At 43.7% G+C, this 23,481-nt stretch overlaps 2 protein-coding genes across 2 annotated transcripts in view; one reads left to right on the top strand and one right to left on the bottom strand.

The window, feature by feature from the left end:
- Positions 1 to 16,996, bottom strand: part of LOC311527870 (BOS complex subunit NOMO1) — a 32,051-nt gene extending 15,055 nt beyond the window's left edge. Inside the window, exons 1-17 of the mRNA XM_084642269.1 lie at positions 16,820 to 16,996; positions 15,360 to 15,449; positions 14,658 to 14,703; positions 12,908 to 13,008; positions 12,691 to 12,797; positions 12,418 to 12,490; positions 11,630 to 11,782; positions 10,458 to 10,595; positions 7,728 to 7,817; positions 6,918 to 7,023; positions 6,348 to 6,498; positions 5,702 to 5,879; positions 4,298 to 4,439; positions 3,069 to 3,200; positions 2,135 to 2,271; positions 1,144 to 1,231; positions 179 to 242 (exon numbers count right to left, since the gene is read on the bottom strand). Of these exons, the coding sequence (XP_084498395.1) occupies positions 179 to 242; positions 1,144 to 1,231; positions 2,135 to 2,271; positions 3,069 to 3,200; positions 4,298 to 4,439; positions 5,702 to 5,879; positions 6,348 to 6,498; positions 6,918 to 7,023; positions 7,728 to 7,817; positions 10,458 to 10,595; positions 11,630 to 11,782; positions 12,418 to 12,490; positions 12,691 to 12,797; positions 12,908 to 13,008; positions 14,658 to 14,703; positions 15,360 to 15,449; positions 16,820 to 16,951 (1,928 nt within the window). The 5' untranslated portion in view covers positions 16,952 to 16,996. The remainder of the gene's footprint in view (positions 1 to 178; positions 243 to 1,143; positions 1,232 to 2,134; positions 2,272 to 3,068; positions 3,201 to 4,297; positions 4,440 to 5,701; positions 5,880 to 6,347; positions 6,499 to 6,917; positions 7,024 to 7,727; positions 7,818 to 10,457; positions 10,596 to 11,629; positions 11,783 to 12,417; positions 12,491 to 12,690; positions 12,798 to 12,907; positions 13,009 to 14,657; positions 14,704 to 15,359; positions 15,450 to 16,819) is intronic.
- Positions 16,997 to 18,389: 1,393 nt separating this feature from the next.
- Positions 18,390 to 23,481, top strand: part of ABCC6 (ATP binding cassette subfamily C member 6) — a gene marked incomplete at its 5' end in the record, with an annotated part of 52,986 nt that continues 47,894 nt past the window's right edge. The window contains 2 exon segments of the mRNA XM_084641928.1: positions 18,390 to 18,413; positions 18,415 to 18,759. Coding sequence (XP_084498054.1) covers positions 18,390 to 18,413; positions 18,415 to 18,759 — 369 coding nt within the window.

Below are 23,481 nucleotides of genomic sequence, written 5' to 3' on the forward strand. Positions count from 1 at the left end.
CATGAATGTGTCTCGCCTCTTTCGAACATTGTTGTGATAAGGACTCCCTCTACTGGTTAAAATTACTCTCTGTCAACATTTTAAGCTTTGATTTGATGAAGTCCCTGGTGAGGAAAGCATCTTGAAAGCGTATTATGGAAGATACATGTCAAATACATCGGGTAACATTTGTTCTTACGTGTCATAAGTGTAGTACTCGTGCTCAAACCGGTGACAGGAACGTGGGGTCACTTCATACACACCTGAAGAGTCAAAGACAGAAGCACTGAAAAGACTGAAGTTTTTTATGTTAATATTCAGCAGAATTCTAAGGACAGCTTATAGCCAAAATTGCACCATTTAAAGCAGTTAGTTAAATCAGCGAAACCCCTTCTATGGGCACTAACAAATTGTTTTATCTCACTTGAATATCTCACTAGAGAGGCACTATGGGCTAGTTCCCAGATTTTCCCAGACTACACTGATACAAACAAAATTAAGCAGCATGGCAGGTGGGGACATGCACATTCTGTTGTGATACTTGTGTGGATGCAAACTGAACAGGGTTACTTGTAACCCATTAAGGTGACCAGTCTCCAACTGGTTACTGACCACTGCAGTATCAATAAGACAACTGAAGATCAAAGCCCAACAATGAGTTAAACCCAGAGTTGTGTGTTGATGTCCCTACTAATCAGGCTATTAGGGCATTCAGCACAAAAAAGCTTTAATTCAAACTTTCTGAAGTTCCTTTTTCTGCTTTGAAAATTTTTTGGTATCTTCTATTTCAAACCTATCCCAGAATATACCCTGGATTGCGATGAGACCTATGGGATTTGTGATGTCACATTCTAGTAAGGGAAAGCCCAGTTATGAACAAAATATATGAACCTTTAGCCTGCTAAATGTAAATGGTCAAAGATCGGTGCTTCTGATCCAGTTCAATGAAAGTTTCTGACCTCAATTTGTTTGTGAAGAATACACTACCCCTAACTGAAGAACTAAATAGTATGAGAGACTTCATCAGCCTTACAATGTATTTCTATATGAACAGGACTACAGCAAACACCCCTCAGAGATTTGAGAGACCCCAGAAGATTAGTTGCCTTAAAAAAATGTTAAACTTCCAGCAATGTTTTAAAATCAACATTATAAAGAAGCTACCTGGTTTTGAAAGACAGAATCGGTTAACTCCTTTGGACAGGTTATAAACACCAACATTCTCTGGTCCATTTCCATCCTGGTAAAATTCCTGAATGAGGGACCCCAATACAAAAGATTATCAGCAGGTACCAACACAACAGTATTTACATGGCAAATACTAATTATAGCACTTTTACAACAGTTTCCAACCAAAGATCTCTAAGCCCTTTACAAATGCTGTGAGGCAAATCTCAAAGAGCTCTAAACCTAAATACTCTTGTGAATTAAATATTGTCCTTATTTTACAATCCCGGGGAGAGGGGCAGTGACAGGAAGAGAGATCATTTGCCACTGTCACATATGAAGTCAGTAGCATAGCTGGGAACAGAACTCAGATCTCCTGACTCCCATTCCTGCGCTGCAACTATGGGTATGTCTACACTACAATGTAAACCCAGGGTTAGTGGGACTCAAGTCAGTGGACCCATGGTTAGGGAACCCTGGACTTGAGCATCATCTACATTGTATTTTAACCCTACATTAAGCCTTTTCTAACTCATGCTCAAACCTAGGGATCTGGCATCCACACTGAAGTGCACAGACCCAAGTCAATGTAACCATATCCTAGAGTCCCTAGAACCTCCAAAATGTGGCCGCTCTAGCCATAGGACCATGGTGTACTTTTTGGGAAAACTTTACCACCCACTTTGCAAAAGCCTTGATCGGTTCGCTCCCCACTGAAACCCAAGCTCTCTGATAGTGTGCTTGTAGATCAGTGATCAAAAGAGAATGGGTTAATGCAGACCTCAGCTACTGCTATTTGCAAAGGGCAGGGGGCTTCCACTTTCCACAGTGACCCTCACACAAGTCTACCTAATACTCTAACACCTGTGAAATATGCTGGACAGAGCTTTCAAACAGGAGAATAACTGCAGAGATTCCAAACTGCATACACGTCAGACTGTTAAACTGTGTTTGTAAGAAAATGTAAGTGAATGTGTCATGTACATACCAGTGTAATTGCATGGGAAAGAGAACACCTCAGCATATACCCAGTCTGCCTGAATTCTATTCCAGACACATCTTCCTCCAGAACTTCCAGCTCCAAAGATTTATTCTTCCAGCACCAGTCTTCATGTACAATGCTTACTAGAAAACATGCACGACAGAGAAACTCTTTGTGATTTATAATGGTGGGAACAAAGGTTGTCCTTGTTGCATGGATGTCTCATATGACTCTGCTCCCCAACAAAAACTTGCCCAGAGATGTGACAATAGGTTTGGGGCAACCTAACCAGCAGCACATAGCCATGCAGCATCACTGCTAATCCAAGCACATTTTGCAACTGAAAAACTGAACAGCAAAACCTCCAAGCTGTTCCAATGTCCTGATCTCATTGTGGGTGTGACACTGTGAAAGGTGCCTAGAGGAGCTGCGATCCTTTGAAAATCTCTCCTTATAAGACTACGTTTCAGTGCCAGGTTTAAGAGGGAAATATCAGAGAGCAAACATTTTACGGTGGCCTGGTAAGGGTTTCTAAAACACTGTTAATGATAGTCACTCAATCACTACAGGAGTTGGGAGAGTGACAGGTGGAAGAATTAGGGCCTGATCAATGCTATCAGTTTTGGCATAGCTACATTTAAGTCAATGGCCTTTTGATTTACACCAGCTAAAGACCCAGACCTGCATGTATAATTCCCAGAGCCCATGGGTCTTTGATTGTAGATTGATTTCAGGGTTGGATAAAAACGGCAAGAAAAGTTGAGGATATTTATTTGTAATATTTTCCAACTACTCTCAAACATCGTATATCTGACTTGTGAGGCAAATACTGTAGTACAGCCAGTTTAAGGACTAGAGCCAGTTTAAGGAAAGGAAGCAGATTACAGTTACAAATTTAGTTACTGAACTAGCGTATTGAGAAATTCTCTCTAATCCCTACTTTTGTATTTGCCAGGTAGCACATTCTCAAATGTGAAAGCCACAGAGTCCATCTTGGCAGAGAGCTGGAGGTTGCGCTTTTCTCCCTGGCGGCTCACAGACTGCAGAGCCACCATCAGATCACCACAGGAGTCTGTGAAAACAAGCAAGACAGACAAAGGAATTATAATGACTTCTAGTTTGCAAACCAAACCCGTTTTTCACTTTCTGAGCACTATAACTTCAGGAAATTAATCTTTTAAGGGGATTATTTCTTGGGCACTCATTTACCAGATCTTTGCTGTATTTTTGAGAAAGTTTTAGTTCATTAAACCACAATATATTCTTGGGGACCAGCTTTTGATCTACTGGGAGCTGACAAGCAGAGGCCCAGATTAGACTCCTGGGTTCAGCCTCTATACACAAGTTGCAGGGCCTAGAAACACTGCCGAGACAGAATGGTCAGTCCCTGGGGAAGGCCATGGGGAACAATTTAGGTGCAACTATGACCAATTCCACAGAGTTCTGACCCCAGTCCTTTCTGATGAAGTTGCTGAAGATGGAGGGATGGGGGGGAAAGAGGGGAGGAGAGGGGGATTTAAGGGGAATCTCAGGACACCATGTGCAGGCTTGAGGGACCTCGCTGGGAGGAACAGGGACACAGTCTAACAACTGTGTACTCTGTAAGTACGCTTGTCGGTGGCTTAGGCCTTGATCCTACAAACACTCATGTGTACAAGTAACTATTTGTGAAGTTTGTTGTTGTGGCAGCATTTACATTCAATACACTATCCTTGCACCGGAAAGATACACACCTGCAATCAAGACTTATTATCATCTATCAACTGGTGGGGCTACAGAAGGTAAAAGATAAACTAATTAGTGCTGGCAGTGTGTTTGGTGCAGTACAGGACACATAGACAAAGAGCCCCTGATCCTGCACACACTTAAGTACATACATAACTTTACTAATGCAAGACACCCCAATGGCCCATCAAAGAGGAGTCTTATTGGACTGTAAGGTCTTCAGAGCAGAGATTATCTCCATCAGTGTTTTGCACAACACGAAGCACCCCCTGGCGCCAAACAGTAAGAAGTCAGCATTTACCTGGGTTAGCTCTGCCTGCAGATTGGTAACTAGTACTGATTACAACAATGCTCATGTTCTGCTCAGGTGCAGGGATATCACACTGACCATGTATGCTGCTAAAAAGTCACCACCGATGCTTTTACTTTCAAGGCAGGTCTTACCCAAACAGGAGATTTTCCCTGAAACTGATGCTAGAAATTGAGAAAAGGTCACATCCATCACTGGCCTGTCTGCAACCGTCACAGGGAACATTTTGGGTTTCAAAGCAAGTCCTGCTCTGCTTTCAGCCTCCGGAACGATTACCTGCAGGGTACATCACAGCACCAGAGGCTTTTATTTAAATGCTACAGTAATTGTACTGCACACAATTCATTTTTCAGGGGTTAGTGGCTGGAAATGTACTGTACATCTCAGAGAAAACAGAACTTGCCGTTCGGTACATTTGCTTTTCAGGATTATCTGGTCACTACGACAAATATACAGTTCTACAGAGACACAGATAAGAGAGAGGGAGGTCATACCCTGGGGAAAACGCTTGGAAGAAAGCTTCCTCTTTCTTACACTATCCAGTCTAGCTGCCTCCTAAAAGCGTCTGGAATACCTGTGCGCCAGGAACCCTCCCAACAGTTCAGTCCTGATGACCTGCCAATCCCACAAGTGGCAACTGATAGGAACCACCACTTTGGTAAGTGTCAACTCTGTGAGGACTAGGGCAGCCTATACCTATGAGTCTCCAACCATCTCCTTATAGCATGTTTCCTAATCCTTTTCCAGTGGGAAACAGCTGCAAGTTCCCGAGCTCTCAGCTGGAAGGGAATCACGGTGTGCGTCAGCCTTAGTTGCAAGCAGATGCTTAGGCTATGTCTACACTTATGCTGGTGTGTAGAGTACATACACTGCTCTCCCCCAGAACAGGTATAAATAGCAGTGTAGACAGTGAGGTACTGCTTCGGCAAGTAAAGCCGTACCAAAACCTTAGGATATGTACCCTACGCAGCTCTCTGCACACCCAAGCAGTGCCTCTCACAGCTAAACCACTATATTTAGCAGTGTTGTGTCCCGCTGCTGAAGCCTTTCCCTGTCAAAGTGAAATCAGGGAGCTGCTGGAGCCTTTCCCCACTGCCTCCCTGCTGCCAGAGCCTTACGCTGCTGCACGTAGCTACACATACCCTACACACCATCACCAGTGTGGAGAAGGCCATAGAGAGCAGGAAGAGGCAGATGCAACAAGCTGTCTGACAACTCTCACTCACACGGCAATATAACAGGACAAGGAGTAGCAGACAGGATTTCAAACCAAAGACAGATAAAAAACAACATGCATCCTGTGTAGTCTGGTCTCCTACTTTTACCAGCTGTAAGCAAAAAGGACCACAGGAACTTCAACTCCATTAGAATACAGCAAACATTGTTTTCCCCAGTGTAAAGGGGATAAAAGGACTGGGGAAGACACCTTTTCAGCTTCTTAAACACAAAATAAAACATCCCAAAAAAGTCAATATTTTAGTGTCTAGAAAATAACCTGGCTTTTCACTGGAAAAGGAGAAACTGAAGCTTGCTCTCACCTGGATGCTGTATGTACCCGATTTTGCCTTAAAACAAAACGCTCCATGAGGGTCAGTCTCTGTTGTAACCAAAGATGCTTTGTCCTGGTCTTGTGGCATCATGATTATCTTGTATTTATTGAACTGTTTGATTGTGTCAGGGAAGCGAGTTACCGAGATCTGACCACACACACTGAATCTACAAATGAGATTGCCATCCATTAGCCTGAACACACAGATCCCATGTAAAACATGTGCATTCAAACCCCATTAAAAAAGAAATATCACTAAGTTGGAGAGACAGATGTTCAGTGCAGTGCACTCCTCTTAGTTACCACAAGAGAATCCAGTAGCATTAATGCAAGTTACTGTATAATCAACTTTATTCTTAATGGAGTCACCATGCAGTTACTGCCTAACATGTATGTTTTAAATTGAACTGCACCATCCCATAATAAGATAAGTGTTTCCCAAAACTAAACACTGAACACATTTCTCTTTGGTTACAACAGCTCATTGTTCGCACAATGCTAAGCAGTATCTATGCCTCTGGTACTACAGGTCATGCACTCAAAACTTTGAAAATCTAAACCTGTCTATTAAAGATTTGGGTTGTTTTTTTTTTTTTTAAATTGATTCACATTTCTACCCTTAACATCGTACTCACCCTGTTGCTATGATGTCAGCCAGCTGTGGTGTGTTCGGTGCAATTTTCACTGTAATGGTATCAAAGAAGAGGTGCTCTTTCTGTGCATGAATAGTGTATGTGCCTGTTGTTATGTTTTCGAAGCGGAAAGAGCCATCAGCTTTTGTTTTTACTGTAACAAAAAGACAAGACAGTGAGGAAAAGGTGTGTAAAGTGTATTTTCTTGTCCGCATTAATAAAAAATTCTGAAATGGCCTTCAAAGCTCCAGGTTACTTTTAACGAGCATTGTGTGGCAAGAAATAGTTAAAGGGTTTCTTATTAACACAGCTTTTGTTTCTATGTCTTACAGCTCTGTCCTTGATTTGGCAAGTGTCACAAGAGAAATTGTGACAAAGATTTAAAAAAGCAAAACAATACGATAACAACAGACCGCAAATGGAAAATTAATCCAGCGACTGAAAATCCCTTTAACTTGCCAAATAAACCACAATGAAAGTACCTTATTGCCCTCTAGTCTTTAGTTCAATCTCAGGCCCTATTCCCATAGTTTAGACTTCCCCATAGCACCACAAATCAAGATCACTGTGCACCTTTAATTTGGTCATTCAGTGTCACAATAGCATCAGCAACACCTTCTCCTTCAGGGCTATTCAATACTCTGCCTGTGACCGAGAAGCCCATTACATGGAAAACAGGCTGTTGGGGAGGAAAAAAAAATAGCTTAACATTTGTATCCACCATATAACAGTGTTTGGCTGTACATTTATAGTTAAAAACAATCTGTTCTGTATGTCCTAACACAGGGAATCTAGAAAAAAAATTATTTTCACTTTTAGAACTAAATCTCTCTGATGTGTTTGCTACATAAATTCAGATCAAAATCAAAGCAACTTATATCAACAGCTGCAGGAGCAGGATGGTTTTCAGTTCATTCTTTTACTATTGTAGTGCCTCTAAGTCATGGAACGGGACTCACTACGCTACGCTCTGTACAAACACCGAACAAAATGACAGTCCCTGTCCAAAGAGTTTACCATTTAAGGAGCTCACACAACCAATTTAAAAGGTTACTGTGCAGTTGCAAAAGGGAGAGAACAAGTTCACTGATCTGTAGGATTATTTTCCCAATTTTGCTTTTTTCTTTAAAACCAGCCTCAAGTGTCAAAACACCATGTCAGAGCATTGGGACATGAAATGTGCTTGATCCTCCCCATTATCAGATTACATGCTCTACAGTTTGCTACCTACCCAAACATGCATTAGGAATTTGCTTAACACTGATCATTAGGAAGAAAACTCTGGTGGAACAAATCTGCTTTCTACTAAAACAAATTCAGTTGTTATAGGTATAACTCTACAGGGAAGTTTTTCTCTGTAAATATCTGAAATTAACCCCTTACCTCAATTTTCAGACTGTCATGTTCTACCAAGAAGTCCAGTCTAGATGGAGCAACATCAAAGGTAATTCTCTCTCCCCTGTAGAATGGTATCTGGAAGAAGATAAATTTCTTTGAGTCCTATGTAGCTGTGGTATAATCAAGGCATTGTGTCCTATGTGGCACATTAGACAAAGTTATGCTGCACAAAGCTGGCACCCCTTGTTGCCTTTCTGAAATGGAGTTGAAAATTTGCTGGAGAAATAATTCAGAGGGATAGTGGCATGGAATGAGTTAACCTTTCAGAATTTTTTTGGTGTGGCAGTCTTATATTTAAGCACAATAGAGGAGAAATTAAATCAGGCAACCCAAGCTTCATTGTAAGACTCACACGCAATCACACATGGCAGGGAATTGATAAGCGTTGTCCACACAGTCAAGAACAGCAAATACAAATGGTTATATAAATGTTATACTCTGTTCTTAGGTATTTAAAAGCTGGCATTCAAGCCAAAATATTTTCACTGGTAGTCCTGGCGTCTTGTGCAGAGGACGAATTACAGCACACACTGAGAAGATTGCCTCATTGCAACTGCTTCATAGAATCATAGAATATCAAGGTTGGAAGGGACCTAAGGAGGTCATCTAGTCCAACCCCCTGCTCAAAGCAGGACCGATCCCCGACTAAATCATCCCAGCCAGGGCTTTGTCAAGCCTGACTTTAAAAACTTCTAGGGAAGGAGATTCCACCACCTCCCTAGGTAATGCATTCCAGCGTTTCACCACCCTCATAGTCAAAAAGTTTTTCCTAATATCCAACCTAAATCTCCCCCATTGCAACTTGAGACCATTACTCCTTGTTCTGTTATCTGCTACCACTGAGAGCAGTCTAAAGCCATCCTCTTTGGAACCCCTTTTCAGGTAGTTGAAAGCAGCTATCAAATTCCGCCTCATTCTTCTCTTCTGCAGACTAAACAATCCCAGTTCCCTCAGCCTCTCCTCATAAGTCATGTGTTCCAGTCCCCTAATCATTTTTGTTGCCCTCCACTGGACTCTTTCCAATTTTTCCACATCCTTCTTGTAGTGTGGGGCCCAAAACTGGACACAGTACTCCCAGATGAGGCCTCACCAGTGTCGAATAGAGGGGAACGATCACGTCCCTCGATCTGCTGGCAATGCCCCTACTTATACATCCCAAAATGCCATTGGCCTTCTTGGCAACAAGGGCACACTGTTGACTCATATCCAACTTCTCGTCCACTGTAACCCTGAGGTCCTTTTCTGCAGACCTGCTGCCGAGCCATTCGGTCCCTAGTCTGTAGCGGTGCATGGGATTCTTCCATCCTAAGTGCAGGACTCTGCACTTGTCCTTGTTGAACCTCATCAGATTTCTTTTGGCCCAATCCTCCAATTTGTCTAGGTCCCTCTGTATCCTATCCCTACCCTCCAGTGTATCTACCACTCCTCCCAGTTTAGTGTCATCTGCAAACTTGCTGAGGGTGCAATCCACACCATCCTCCAGATCATTTATGAAGATATTGAACAAATCCGGCCCCAGGACCAACTCCTGGGGCACTCCACTTGATACCGGCTGCCAACTAGACATGAAGCCATTAATCACTACCCGTTGAGCCCGACAATCTAGCCAGCTTTCTATCCACCTTATAGTCCATTCATCCAGCCCATACTTCTTTAACTTGCTGGCAAGAATACTGTGGGAATACTATGCTTGCTGTTTCCTGCTAACACACCCAGCTACAAAGCAAGCAGCCATTGTAAAGAGGAAATACAGAAGGGGGTCATTTCCTCACTGTTTGCCCTCAGGTTAGGATGGATCTTGTCCTAGTCGTCAGTCCGACAACTTTTCAAGAAGTTATCTGGGTGGACAAAAATCAGAGAGGCACTGAAGATTTGCCAGGGTTTGGATAAAGACTGGATTTCCGCACTTTCTAGCGGTGAGAGGAGGGAACCAGCCAGGACTTCTGCATCCTATTTTTCACCTCTGTCACCGACACTCTGGATACCTCGCCCAAGTCTCGTGACTGCTCATGGCTTAGTTCACCCCAAGGGGAGAGGCTTGGCAGGTGACAGATGCTTGTCAGAACAATCGCTGGTCAGTGGGGCAGGGATGCTTTGGGATTACAATGGGAGGATCAAATGCACTGATGCAGCTGCCTCACTTATATGTCCTGACAGGAAAGTACAGTGTTAGTGCAATCACAACTGCAGGTGCCTCTACACCACTAGAAAAAGGTAAGGGAATGGATACATGGTGCAGTCCAACCATTTTACAGATTGCAATGCCAAAATGCTCTATACCAGGCCTAGCATGAGACCTAATTAGAAGACTTGCAAGGACTTTTCCTCCCTGGCTGAGAGTGAATATGTTTATTAGGAGTTGTGAGTGAACTAAAGAGGAGAACTTTAGGGATGCAATCCAGCAGCGACTATCTGCAGCTTTCCAGCCCAGTCCAAGCTTCAGGGGTGGTCTGTGACCAGCTGAGCTATCCAGATGAGAACTTGATTGGCTTCATCAGCCTCAGAAACACAACCACATAGCTCTTCCACCCCAACTTACTTCAGCGCCCAACTTTTTACACTGCACAGCTCTTTTCCAGCTATTTCATCCAATTTAGAAAGCTTCCATTAGCGCTGTTTTGGCAGCTATAAAATTATGAATTCTGGTTTAGAAAAAATAAGAAACCCAACAGCAATCTAGTGTACAAAAAAGCGATGAACTTTCTAGTTACCTACCACAGTGTATTCCCCACTTGGTAAAGACAGGAAGGTGAAAGATCCGTCCTCTTTTGATATAACATTGCACAGATAGTAAAGAGACTCGTCTCTTGCTTGGAACCCATCAACTGGAGAAATGTTGCAGCCCATAATATCCTGTGCAAATAAAAAGCAATATTATTTCTTTCTCCCATACATTCTGTATCCTCCTGAGTGGAGAAAAACAGTTACACTTCATACAAAGGGATAGATTTTCAAAAGCAGCCTCTAAAATTAAAACTGCAAATTTGCACCCCAAGTTCTTGTGCACACTTTTTTTTTTTGGGGGGGGGGGAATGTTTAAATGTGACAGGAGAATTGTGCGTGGCTTTAGGGGCAGAGTTTGAAAGTGTGTACACACCAGAGAATACTACATAAATGAAATGATATACTAGCAAGTTTAAAGGCAAAAGAATCAAGAAATTCAATATCTAACAGCTGCACTGCATGTCTGTACAGTGCTATCTGTAATACTGTAGACAGGATTAATATTTTAGGCTAGAGGTGCGTTTTGGTGTTTTTCTCCCTGAAGAGTGATAAGCACTTGAAAATAAACACTTAAGAACAAATGCTTTCTGAACCAGAACATAAGTTTTCCTAGTCCTATGCTACCGGGGGAGGGAAGAGGGTGGTGTTGGAGTTGCCATACCAGATGAGATCAAGGTCCATCAAGTGTGGTATCCTGCCTCCAATTGAGGCTAAGATCTGATGCTTCACAGAAAGATGAAAAACCCTAGCACTGCACAATGCTGTGCCAGAAGTTCTTTCCTGACCCCTGTGGAGCTTTTGCATTGCTGGAGAAACCCAGGATTTGTCACCCAGAGCTTAGCATGCAGAGATAGATAACTGGACAAATATGACTTAAGAAAAATGTAGGTGGTTAAATCCCCCTCCCTGCCATCCCAACAAAAATCTTACGACTCTGACATAAACATGAACACTTAGTTTTGTATGTACTGCAACCTTAGAGCTCACGCACATGCTCAGTCTCACTGAGCTCATGCGAGTAAAGTTAAGCACATGCAGACGTGTGCATAAAATCAGGGCCTTTTTGCAAAAGAATAATTAAAGGAGCATTATTCATTATCAGACTACAAATGTTCTCCATTCACATCCTTATTACGAATACAATGTGTCTGATCTTACACTACCTCTTTGGTGACTGAGGAGGAGAAAAGAAGAAACATGACCCCTTTCATGGGTTCCCCATCACTCCGCACAGAGCCTGAAACATTGTAGCCAGCAACAACTAGAGGGCCAGCAGCGTAGGCATTGGAATTGGTCACTCTCACCATTGTGTTTGCCTGAAATGTAGAAGCCGATACATTGCAATCAAATAATAATAATAGGATGCCTTTTATAACTACCACTAAGACACAACATTAAACAAAAGCAAGACAGCTAAACAATGATGCAATTACATACATAATATTCAGAAAGGATTTCTAATCCACAGCATCGTTATTCAGGGTGAAGATGACAACACAGCAACAAGCAATGTGTCAGACAAAGGACCCCGCTGAAAAACCACCATTAAGTTGCTTTAACGGGAGATTGAGATGGACATAAGTCCATGGGAAGTAACTGTCACTACTACAAAGGCCTGGTCACCACTGGCGATCTCAACATCAGACTGGACTGCAAACTTTCTGTTTACAAATACAAGTAGGAAGGTGCAGGCTGTGCACATGCATTTTTCATTATGCATAGTCATTCAGCCTGCTAGTCCTGTATCTTTCAAGCCCAGCCTGACAAGGCTGTTTCCCACCACCCTCTAAGTGAAATTTACAAAAAACATTGATCTAAACTTCTTTCACTGATTCAGATCTTCTCTCATGTTCATTCCTAATTACTTAAAACAGAGTGGTGCACTAATCGATATACACCAGCAATAAGCCGAAAGTCACCTCTCTTTTACCAGTGCTTTCTGGGCACTAACCTCTTTCAACGTCCAGGTAGGATGAGATGCAAAGATTTCATATTCTCCAGGAAGCACTTTGAAAAAAGCAAACCTGTGCAACATGAAATGTTATTTTTTCTCAGCATTTCCAGCACATTCACAGAACAACCAGATATGGGCATACATTAGAAAAAATATTTAAGCAAAAAACCAAAATCATTAGCAAGAATCCCAAATAATTTAAAATATTTTGTTCCCAAATCTACTAATGCAGTATAAACTTAATCAATCGCGTGCGCACACAAAACTCACTTTCCTCCAGCTTGGGTCACAGTAGCTTGTATATTTACTTCAGTACCAGGATTTCTCAGTACAACCTGGACTCCTGCAGGACCTAATGCTTGACCCTTGCTGAGAACCTGTCAAGAGGCACAAACAGTAACTTGCCAAGCAGCAGTGTACTGCTCCTATGAAATAGACATGCATTGTTAAACTGAGATGTGGCAAAAGAACATAAAAGGAGTCTAACCTTTCCAGTCACAGAAAACCCTGTAAACACAAAGTTAATATCTCCTCCTTTTGTGCAAATGTCATTAACACCATCCACGTGGATGTCCACACTAGTTGGCTCTGGAAAAAAAAAAAAATATGAAATCGCAAACTACATTAGTGACATGGGAATTGTGGGTCTATTTTACTGCAGCTTTGCAGAATCATAATGGAAATTTACTAGCCCAAGCCCAATATCAGCTTGCCAACCCTTACCATGTGAAGAAACTACAGATGTTTGACTCACCAATCAAAAAGTTACTTTCCCCGGGCAAATGAGTGAATAGCCTCATTATTTCGTACACTACTTTTACTGTTTGATTGTATTTACTGAAATGTTGTAAGCTTCTTTAAAAAGCAAATCATTTAAATGGTTGGCTTCTCAGAAACAAGAGACTGAATAATGAAGTCATAAAACTTTCTAATTAGAGAGGTGCTAGAATATAAAGACCCGCCACTGTCAACCACTTGAAGTTGCCTTGAAAATATCCACCTCACAGGCACATTAGAATCAAGCTAGTAGGTCTTCTTCCCTCTCCCACCTAGCAACTTACGTTTCTTCAATGGAATACAGTTAAAGTCAATGTGCATGTTTTCCTATAATGTGGTAAAAGGGAAAAGTCATGTGGCTGGAGCTTCAGTCTGGGAGTTCATTTTAGATAGCAAGATATTTAATTAGGAAAACCAAACTTATTTTGTTTACTGAAAATCCTTAATGCTAGTTTCTATGTTCTTTCTTCAACCTACAATTCAGTGTTTCACTGGAGTGCCAATATTGCAGCAGCCATTTTCAACATTTGAAGGAGTCCATAGCAGTAACCACCCCAAAGCAAGGCCCATAGTAAGAGCCTCATGAACCGCTTCCCTCACCCACAGCTCATTCAAACTTCTATTACAAGCTCCAAAACTCCATGCACCTTAATTCTATAAAATGAAAGATCTCAGTGTCTTCTGGGAAATTTTTCTTCCCAGAAGCAGGAAGAGTAACATCTTTATAAACTAGAACTAAAAAACACGTTATGTGTTGCTGTTCCGTAGTCCCCTCTTTCTACAGTTAAGCTTTAAAAGAGTTTCAGGACACACTGAACACATTCAAGATGCCACAAACACTCTAAAATGGTCACTATTTCTGCCAATGCACTCAAAACTGCCCTATTACCATTTATTTTTATATAAATAAGAAGCTCCTATCCCAACCTCTAGACATTTCTGACATCTTTAAAAAAAGACATGGTCTGATTTTCAAAAGTACAGAGCATCCACAGCTCCTATTGACCTCAGTTAATTGATGGGCACTCAGCATTTCTGAAAGTCAGGCCTATACAGTCCATGCATTTCAACCAATGCAAAATATAACAAATCCAGCAGCCTAATCCTTAGCCAAGGCAAACCACCCAAAAATAAAAATACCCTATTCCCCTGACCATTCTAATTTCCATCCAAAACCCCACCCTCCTAAAGCAGTACTAGGCTTAGCCCATACAGGTGACCAGAATGTCCAGTAGGTGGTTTTTGTTATGTGAACAATAAGGATTGGGATGAAACCAAACTAATTTTCACAGAAAGGTACATTTTAGACATTTAAACCATAACTAGGACATACCTAAGTAGAGCTTAGCTCATTTGAAACAATTGCTTTTTCCAGCCTACAAATCAGAGCCAGTCTAAAGGAGGCAGTGGAACAGCTGCATGTGCAATTGCACCATTTCTACAGCAGACCAAGTACTCACCAAAACTCCAGCCAAGAGGTGGCTCAATCTTAAGAACAAAATCCCCCTAGAAAAAGAGCATAACGAGGACCTGTTGATTTAAATGGAATCAGCTAGCTTAAAGAAAAACATTCAGTGCACAGTTTCAATGTTGCAGAGAGTATTTAAGAACACATTAAAAAATCCAAAGCATTATTTTCAAAATCCCTGTGACTGCTTGAGCATCACCATTCAGGAAATAGGTCAGGGGCCTCTCTCAACAGGGACTTCCATTTCAGTGACAGTACCCCCAGGAGGCCTATGGAAGATACTAAGACCACAGTCCTGCCATGAGCTCCATGCAGATAGACCCATATATCCATGTAGAACCCCACTGAAGTCAACAGGGTATGACAGGCACTCACGGGTCTACCTGTGCAGTGTTCATTGTAGGATTAGGGCCTAAACACTGGAAATCTGAAAGCCTTCAAGTTATGAGGAGAAGGGGGGTATTTTTTGTTAATTTAGATAATTTAATTTAAATTTTTTAAAAAACATTAAGCTATTATTAGAACATTTGAGGCTGATTTCCATTTTTTTTCCCCAAATGTAAGCATCAGCTTTCCCAGTGTAACTTTGCATCAAACTCTAAAAAGACATTTCATTCTGCAAACAGGACTGAATGTTAAATTAGCCCGTTATGTTACTGCATGGCAAGAGAGCACAACAGCTCTGGCTTCTTACCTTATCATACAAGGGAATCATGAAGTAGCCATTATTTGGGGCACAATCTGTTTGGTATTTCAGAGTCCCATGCTTTGTATATAATTTAATCTACAAGAAACAGAAAAAGATGAAAAGTTGTCTCTGAAAAATATACATGTAAGTGAAATCTGAAAGAGGAATTCCCAGTGGATTTTGCACCACAAAACCATTGCACAGTTCCCTGGGGATAAGAGAGGGAAAATTTACAGGGGGAAAAAAAATAAATAAAAATCACACAAAAAGGTGAATCTCAGACTTGGGAAAAAATGGATGAATGTTTTTAAAAGAACCCAGCTTAGAAGGAAAATACATTAAAGGAATACTGTCAACGTGAAATCTAGTCAACATAAAAAAAATTGTTAAAGTAGTTTCACACAAATCCACAAATTCCCACGCAATCTCTTTTGTGATTTTACAATCACAATTTCCTAGGGTTTTGGGGTTTTTTTAATTGCTCTCTCCACCCCCGTGATACAAAACTGACAAACAAAATGGAAATTAATTGACTGACTATTCAGGGAAAAACAACAAACCCTGCTAAACACAAAAAGCTGTCAAATGCACAAAATGGGAAAAAATATTATCTCTGTAGTCTGTCAGTTCAAACAAGGTTAGGTCTTACTAACTATGGTGGGCAAAAACATTCAGGCAAAGTTTGATTTTTAAGTTGACAGCCTCCCTTTAAACGGCGATTTAAAACCCACACAATTCTCCGCAACATAAGATGGACCTTAAAGACAGCAGAAACACATGGGATTTAAAGACAACAAAGCCCATTTAAAAAAGAATCGTAACAATCCTTCCAAACGCACCAGCATCCGCCAACTTCCCAAAACACCCTAACGCTAACTCGGGAGAGGAACAACTTTGGGACCATTTTACACGGAAGGCGCTGACACAGGGGCGCTGGGTGACCTTGGAAAAACCTCGATGGGCAGATGAAATCCACCATTCGAACCACAAATGGGCCTGAACCAGCTGCCCTCCAGCTCTGGGCGAGTTCAGATACAGGCTCTCCAGCGTGACACACACAACCCCAGGCAACGGGCGGACCCTGCTGCCCCCCGCGGAGGCCTGGCTGCCCGGAGAGTGGGGCAAAGGGGAAGGCATGTGCCAGCTGCTCTCCGAGCCGGGCTCCGAGGAGAGGGACCCCGGCACTGAGGAGAACCGGGGACGTGGGGGAGGATTCCCGCTAGGGAAGTACGGGGCACACGGCTGGGCATAGGGGCGCCTCGGGGGTGCCTGGGGGAACCTCACAGCCGGGAGGAATGACCCCGCCTGGGGGTGAGGCCGGCTGCGGGGGGGTTCCCTTATGGGAGGGGTCCCGGCTGGGGGGCGAGGAGGATCCCTGGGGGGAAGGCTCCCTGGGGGGGGGGGGGGGGGCTCAAGCAGGGAAGGCCCCAGAGGGCGCCCCGGAGGCGGGGACCCGGGCGGCTCACCTCGATCAGGGAGTAGCTGATCTCCACGTCGGACTTGACGAAGCCCCCGCACCCCACCACGATGTCCTCGGAGCCCCGCGCCAGGGCCCAGCACAGGGCCCAGCAGAGCGCGGCCGCCCAGCCCCGCCGCATCCCGCCCCCCTGCCGGCGGCCCACGCGCGCCGGGACCGGAGCGCCGCTGACACACGCCCCGCAGCCGCGCTCTCCGGCCCTGCGACAGGCGGCTCGCGGAGAGGGCCCGAAGGGCCGCGGAGTAGGACCTGAAACCGCAGCCTGCTGCCATCTGCTGGCCTGGAGGGCTCCCACGCCTGAGATCCCGGACTCGGCCCCATCCCCATCCCCTAATCGGCCCTGTCCCCCTCCACCCCAGGATCCTAGTATATCCCCAAAAAGAAAAGGACTAGTGGCAACTGAGAGACTAACAGATTCATTTGAGCATAAGCTTTCCTGAACTATAGCTCACTTCATCAGATGCATGCAGTGGAAAATACAGTGGGGAGACTTTATATACACACAGAACATGAAACAATGGGTGTTACCATACACACTGTAAGGAGAGTGATCAGGTAAGGTGAGCTATTACCAGCAGGAGAGGTGGGGGAAAAAAATTGTAGTGATAATCAATGTGAACCATTTCTAGCAGCTGACAAGAAGGGGGGCGGGGGGAATAAACATGGGGAAATAGTTTTACTTTGTGTAATAATACATCCACTCCCAGTCTTTATTCAAGCCTAATGTAATGGCATCCAGTTTGAAAATTAATTCCAATTCAGCAGTCTCTGTTGGAGTCTGTTTTTGAAGGTTTTTTGTTGAAGAATTGCCACTTTTAGGTCTGTAATCGAGTGACCAGAGAGATTGAAGTGTTCTCTGACTGGTTTTTGAATGTTATAATTCTTGACATCTGATTTGGCCAGACCAGATAGTCTCTACCTAAAAGAATAAATGGACACAAATCAGATGTCAAGAATTATAACATTCAAAAACCATCAGCATAGCAATGTCTACACTGAAGTGCTACAGTGCACAGCTGTAGCATATTAAGTGTAGTAGACAATCCCTTAGAAACTGATTTAGTTTAATCAGCGCAACCTCCATGGATTTCAGATTAACAGTGCTTTAGAGCAATTTAGTTTGATTCCTTCCTGAGTTAATTAAGGGTATGTCTACACCGCAGAGATTATACCTGCAGAGCTTTGTATCATAGACAGAGCCAACACCAACAGAAGAGGGTTTTGGTGTAGAAACACCAGGTTGCTGAATGAAGTTAACTAGTTGCTAGATGCCCCCTTCCATTGACACAGTTGTATCTACACAGGGGTTAATGTAGCACAGCAAAGTCATTCAGAGGTGTGGTTTTTCCACACCCTGGGCTCGAACCGACATTCCTATGCTGCTATAGCTTTCCAGTGTACACAGACCTAAAAGGGGTCATTAGTGTTAATTAGTGAAATTGATACAGCTTGCTCTGGGCTGTGAGGTTAGCCTTGGAAATCTGACCCTGGGGGCCAATCCTAGGCAGTTTTGGGGTCTGTCGCTCCCCAGCAGTCAGGGAGATAGGTAGGTGGATATAATGGAGCAGGGAGTGGAGTCTGACTCCCAAACCTGCTAATTTGGAGCTGGGCGCGCGCTTGGATCTGCCCTTTGGGACCGAGGCCTTTATAGTCTCTAGGGGACGTTCCCCGCGGGACGCCGCCTCCACTCCAAACTCTCCCCGGGTTCGGGGCCGGTCTGTCCAGGCCCAACCCCGAAGGCCATTGGCTCGGCGAACAGGCCCGGGCTCTCGTCACACATTAACCACCCTGGCCAGCGAGCCACGCGGGCGGCCGGAGCCAGCGCAGGAGGGCCCAGGCCGGCCGCAGCCCCCGCCGCGCTCCGGGGCACGCACCATGGCCGGGGGCGGCTGGCTGTGCGGCTCCCGAGAGGGCTTCGCGGGCCTCTGGGTGAGTGAGCTCCCCGCGCCCCCGGCTGCGGAGGCGGTTTCCCAAAATCCCCCTTCCCCCAGGCGGCAGCTGCTCGTTTTGCAGCGGGGCATCGCACCAGCCGCTCCCCGCCCCGCGCTGCCCCTGGGCACGATTCGGATCTTGCAGCTGCCGCTGGGCACGATTCGGATCTGAGAGCAGGCTCCAGGTGGCAACAGCAGCTACGTCTGGTAGCTCGGTTGCAGTGCTTGTGCATAGTCCGTCACTGGGGTCTGTGCGGTGGGGGTGGGGCACTTAAACGCTGCCTCGTGCCTGGAGAAGGGGACCATTCCCTCTGCCTAGCCCTGCAAGAAGTGCGGCAACTTCCCAGCTACTCAGGGCTCGCTGGCTTCTTTCTCTCTCGCTCTCGGGTTTCCCCGTTTGCAGTGTTATATGACAGGGCCCTGTTTATCGCCAGCTGCAGAGTCCAGACCTTTGCCCACTCTCCAGCCGTTTCTCCTCTCAATCATTGTAGGCAAATGGTTCATTACCCCTTGCCGCGGGGGGTGGGAGGAAAGCAAACTACAGTTACCTGAAGGGGGGAGAACAACTGCTGGAGCGTGTGGGAGAGATCCAACAAAGAGAACTAGAGCTGAGAGTGAAAAAAACGCCCACACCTGCCCAGCAGTGTTATAGAGCTCCCCCCATTCATAGATGGCACCTGTCCGCTTCACTGACCTTCCTTGCTTCAAGAAACTTTGGACTCGTGGAAGCTGAAACCCTTTCCCAGAAGCCCTTAGCTTTGGGCACGGTCCAAAGCTAATACACCATTCTGGACTTTAATATTTGAAAATATAAGCTACAACAACCATAGGTGGAATGCAGTCAAAATCTTTAATAAAGTGTTATGCTGGTTGCATCATACATTGTCTCTACCTATGACTGGTGGCAAAAATATTTGCAACCCTTCTAATGTATAAGGCCATGTCTACGCCACAAAATTGTCAACTTAATTTACATCAGCATATAGCCACTGCAATTATTAAATCGCTTGAATGTGCACACGCTTGGCTTCTTAGGTCAGCAGTGAGCTGACACCAGGATCATTTATACTCATAGGTGCTGGAACTAGGGGTGCTGGGGCTGCTGTCATGGGCTTGAATTGATTTCTATTATATAACAGGCTTACAGGTTGGTTCAATGACTCTCAGCACCCCCACTAAAACAATTGTTCCAGCACCCCTGCTTGTAGTGTCAGCCTTGGGCATTATGGGACCGCTCCTGAAAGCCAGTAACAATCGATGTAAGTAATACAGTGTCAACACTGACACTTCGTTGACCTAGTTACATGGACCATGACTCTGCACCACTCAGGGAGGTGATGTTATTAAGTCGGTGTAGAGAGGCATTTGCATCGACCTAGCTGTGGAAGTGTCTTCACTTACATTTGGCTCCCACCCATGCAAGGCAGTTTACATCAAACTAACTGTGTAGCGGCCCAAGACACTGAAATTACTGTTAACTAGAGCTACAGGTACCACAATTTTTATATAATGGTGGTTGGAAATAAACACATTAATATTACAAAAAACAGTATCAAAATATTAAGGATGAAACCCTTTCCCATTGACTTCAATGGGAGTTTGAAGTTGACTTCAATGGGGGAGAATTTCACCCTCAATATATAATGGGCCAGATTATTTTCTGACAGGTTTCAGAGTAGCAGCCGTGTTAGTCTGTATTCGCAAAAAGAAAAAGGAGGACTTGTGGTACCTTAGAGACTAACCAATTTATTTGAGCATAAGCTTTCGTGAGCTACAGCTCACTGCATCCGATGAAGTGAGCTGTAGCTCACGAAAGCTCATGCTCAAATAAATTGGTTAGTCTCTAAGGTGCCACAAGTACTCCTTTTTTATTATTTTCTGAATTACACTAATCATTCAGTAGGGCTTAACTAGAGTTAAGGTCCAAGGAGTCCTTGGATGGAAGGTGTCAAGGTTCCTTCCCCACTCTAAACTCTAGGGTACAGATGTGGGGACCTGCATGAAATACCCCCTAAGCTTATTCTTACCAGCTTAGATTAAACGCTGCCACCACCAAAGTGTTACACAAAGAACAGGGGAAGTGCCCACTTGGAAATGTCTCCCCGTCAAAATATCCCCCCCCTCCAAGCACTACACCCCCTTTCCTGGGGAAGGCTTGATAAAAATCCTCACCAATTTGCATCGGTGAACACAGACCCAAACCCTTGAATCTTAAGAACAATAAAAAAGCACTCAGGTTCTTAAAAGGGAATTTTAAATTAAAGAAAAAGTAAAAGAATCACCTCTGTAAAATCAGGATGGTGAATACCTTACAGGGTAATCAGATTCAAAACACAGAGAATCTCTCTAGACAAAACCTTAAGTTACAAAAAGAGGAATATACATTCCCTTCAGCACAACTTATTTTATCAGTTATTTAAACTAAATAGAATCCAACGCATATCTAACTAGATTGCTTACTAACTCTTTACAGGAGTTCTGACCTGCATTCCTGCTCTGGTCCCGGCAAAAGCATCTCACACACACACACACAGAACCCTTTGTTTCCCCCCACTCCAGCTTTGAAAGTATCTTGTCTCCTCATTGGTCATTTTGGTCAGGTGCCAGCAAGGTTATCTTAGCTTCTTAACCCTTTACAGGTGAAAGGTTTTTCCTCTGGCCAGGAGGGATTTAAAGGTGTTTACCCTTCCCTTTATATTTATGACAGAAGGATATTAAAATGTCTTTAGCCCTCCTTATATTAACTTTACTTCAGTATATACCTGTAATGTTATTTATTCATAAGAGAAATACTTTTAAAAGGGCTATGGGGAATAGAAACCTAAAGGGACACACTTTACAGTCTCCTTGCTCAAAACTGATAAAGCCTCATAGTAATTAACAAACCATCATCCACTTTCTCTCCTCATCAAGTGATTGCTTTCTTCTCAGCCTTCCCTTCTATCAGGTGTCAGTAGCCCCCTAACTGATGAAAGCACTGATACCACCCTAACAAGCTGCTAAAGGCAAGATAACAGACTTCACTTGCATGGAGCTAAAACAAATTTATGTGATTTCCCATCTATATCCACACCTGTCTCTCTAATCCTGTGAAAATGATCTTAGCACAGGTCTTTTGAAACCAACCCAAGCACAGGTCCAACTAGTGCAGGTGGCTGTTCTTAATAGTTAATGCCCCAATTGTGCACTGTAGTGTGACCTACACAAATAAATTGATGGGTTCACATGGAATCCCTCCAGCTGGGCACATCACAACACAGGATCAAGACCCAAGACCATTCAGGGGCTTAGGGAATCATAGACGCAGCAACCTGAAACAAATCCACTGAATATGAGCAATGCAGGCGACTGCTGGATTGTCAATCCCAGAGACATATCTAGCAGCAAAAGCTTCAACATTAAATCCTTCAGTCACTTGAGCACCAGCCTGGAATCTGCCATAACTCTCTCTCTCCTCCTATTCATTACCCCCTAAAAGCTCTAGGAGAACCAAAAATATCCACCCAGTCCTATCTGTTCTACTCTGGAAGAAGGTAGAACAGGAAGGCTTCAAGCAATGTAGGCCAAGATTTTCAAACATGGCTGCCTAAAATTAGGGTTCTAAAAGTATCTTTAGATATCTTAATAAAAGGGGCACAATTCTCAGAGGTGCTGAACACCCACAAATCTCTCAGATATCAATGAGAGCTGCAGTAGGATTGCCAGGCCTCCAGGATTGTCCTGGAATCTCCAGGAATTAAAAATTAATCTTTAATTAAAGATTATGTCATATGATGAAACCTCCAGGAATACAGGAGGAGGAAGAGGAGGAACTTGGAGTATTGGTTGATCATAGGATGACTATGAGCTGCCAATGTGATGTGGCCGTGAAAAAAGCTAATGCGGTCTTGGGATGCACGAGGAGAGGTATTTTCAGTAGAGATCAGGAGGTTTTAGTACCGTTATACAAGGCACTGATGAGAGCTCACCTGGAATACTGTATGCAGTTCTGGTTTCCCATGTTTAAGAAGGATGAATTCAAACTGGAACAGGTACAGAGAAGGGCTACTAGGATGATCCGAGGAATGGAAAACCTGTCTTATGAAAGGAGACTCCAGGAGCTTGGCTTGTTTAGCCTAACTAAAAGAAGTTTGAGGGGAGATATGATTGCTCTCTTTATCAGAGGGATAAATACCGGAGAGGGAGAGGAATTATTTAAGCTCAGTACCAATGTGGACACAAGAACAAATGGATATAAACTGGTCATCGGGAAGTTTAGACTTGAAATGAGACGAAGGTTTCTAACCATCAGAGGACTGAAGTTTTGGAATAGCCTTCCAAGGGAAGCAGTAGGGGCTAAAGATCTATCTGGCTTTAAGATTAGACTCGATAAGTTTATGGAGGAGATGATATGATGGGATAACATGATTTTGGCAATTAATTGATCTTTAAATATTCATGGTAAATAAGCCTAATGGCCTGTGATGGGATATTAGATGGGGTGGGATCTGAGTTACTACAGAAAATTTTTTCCTGGGTATCTGGATGGTGAATCTTGCCCATATTCTCAGGGTTTAGCTGATCGCCATATTTGGGGTCAGGAAGGAATTTTCCTCCAGGGCAGATTGGAAGAGGCCCTGGAGGTTTTTCACCTTCCTCTGTAGCATGGGGCACAGGACACTTGCTGCAGGATTCTCTGCTCCTTGAAGTCTTTAAACCATGATTTGAGGACTTCAATAGC

The sequence above is a fragment of the Lepidochelys olivacea genome, assembly GCF_965140295.1.
Source record: "Lepidochelys olivacea isolate rLepOli2 genome assembly, chromosome: 10".
Lineage (NCBI taxonomy): Eukaryota > Metazoa > Chordata > Testudines > Cheloniidae > Lepidochelys > Lepidochelys olivacea.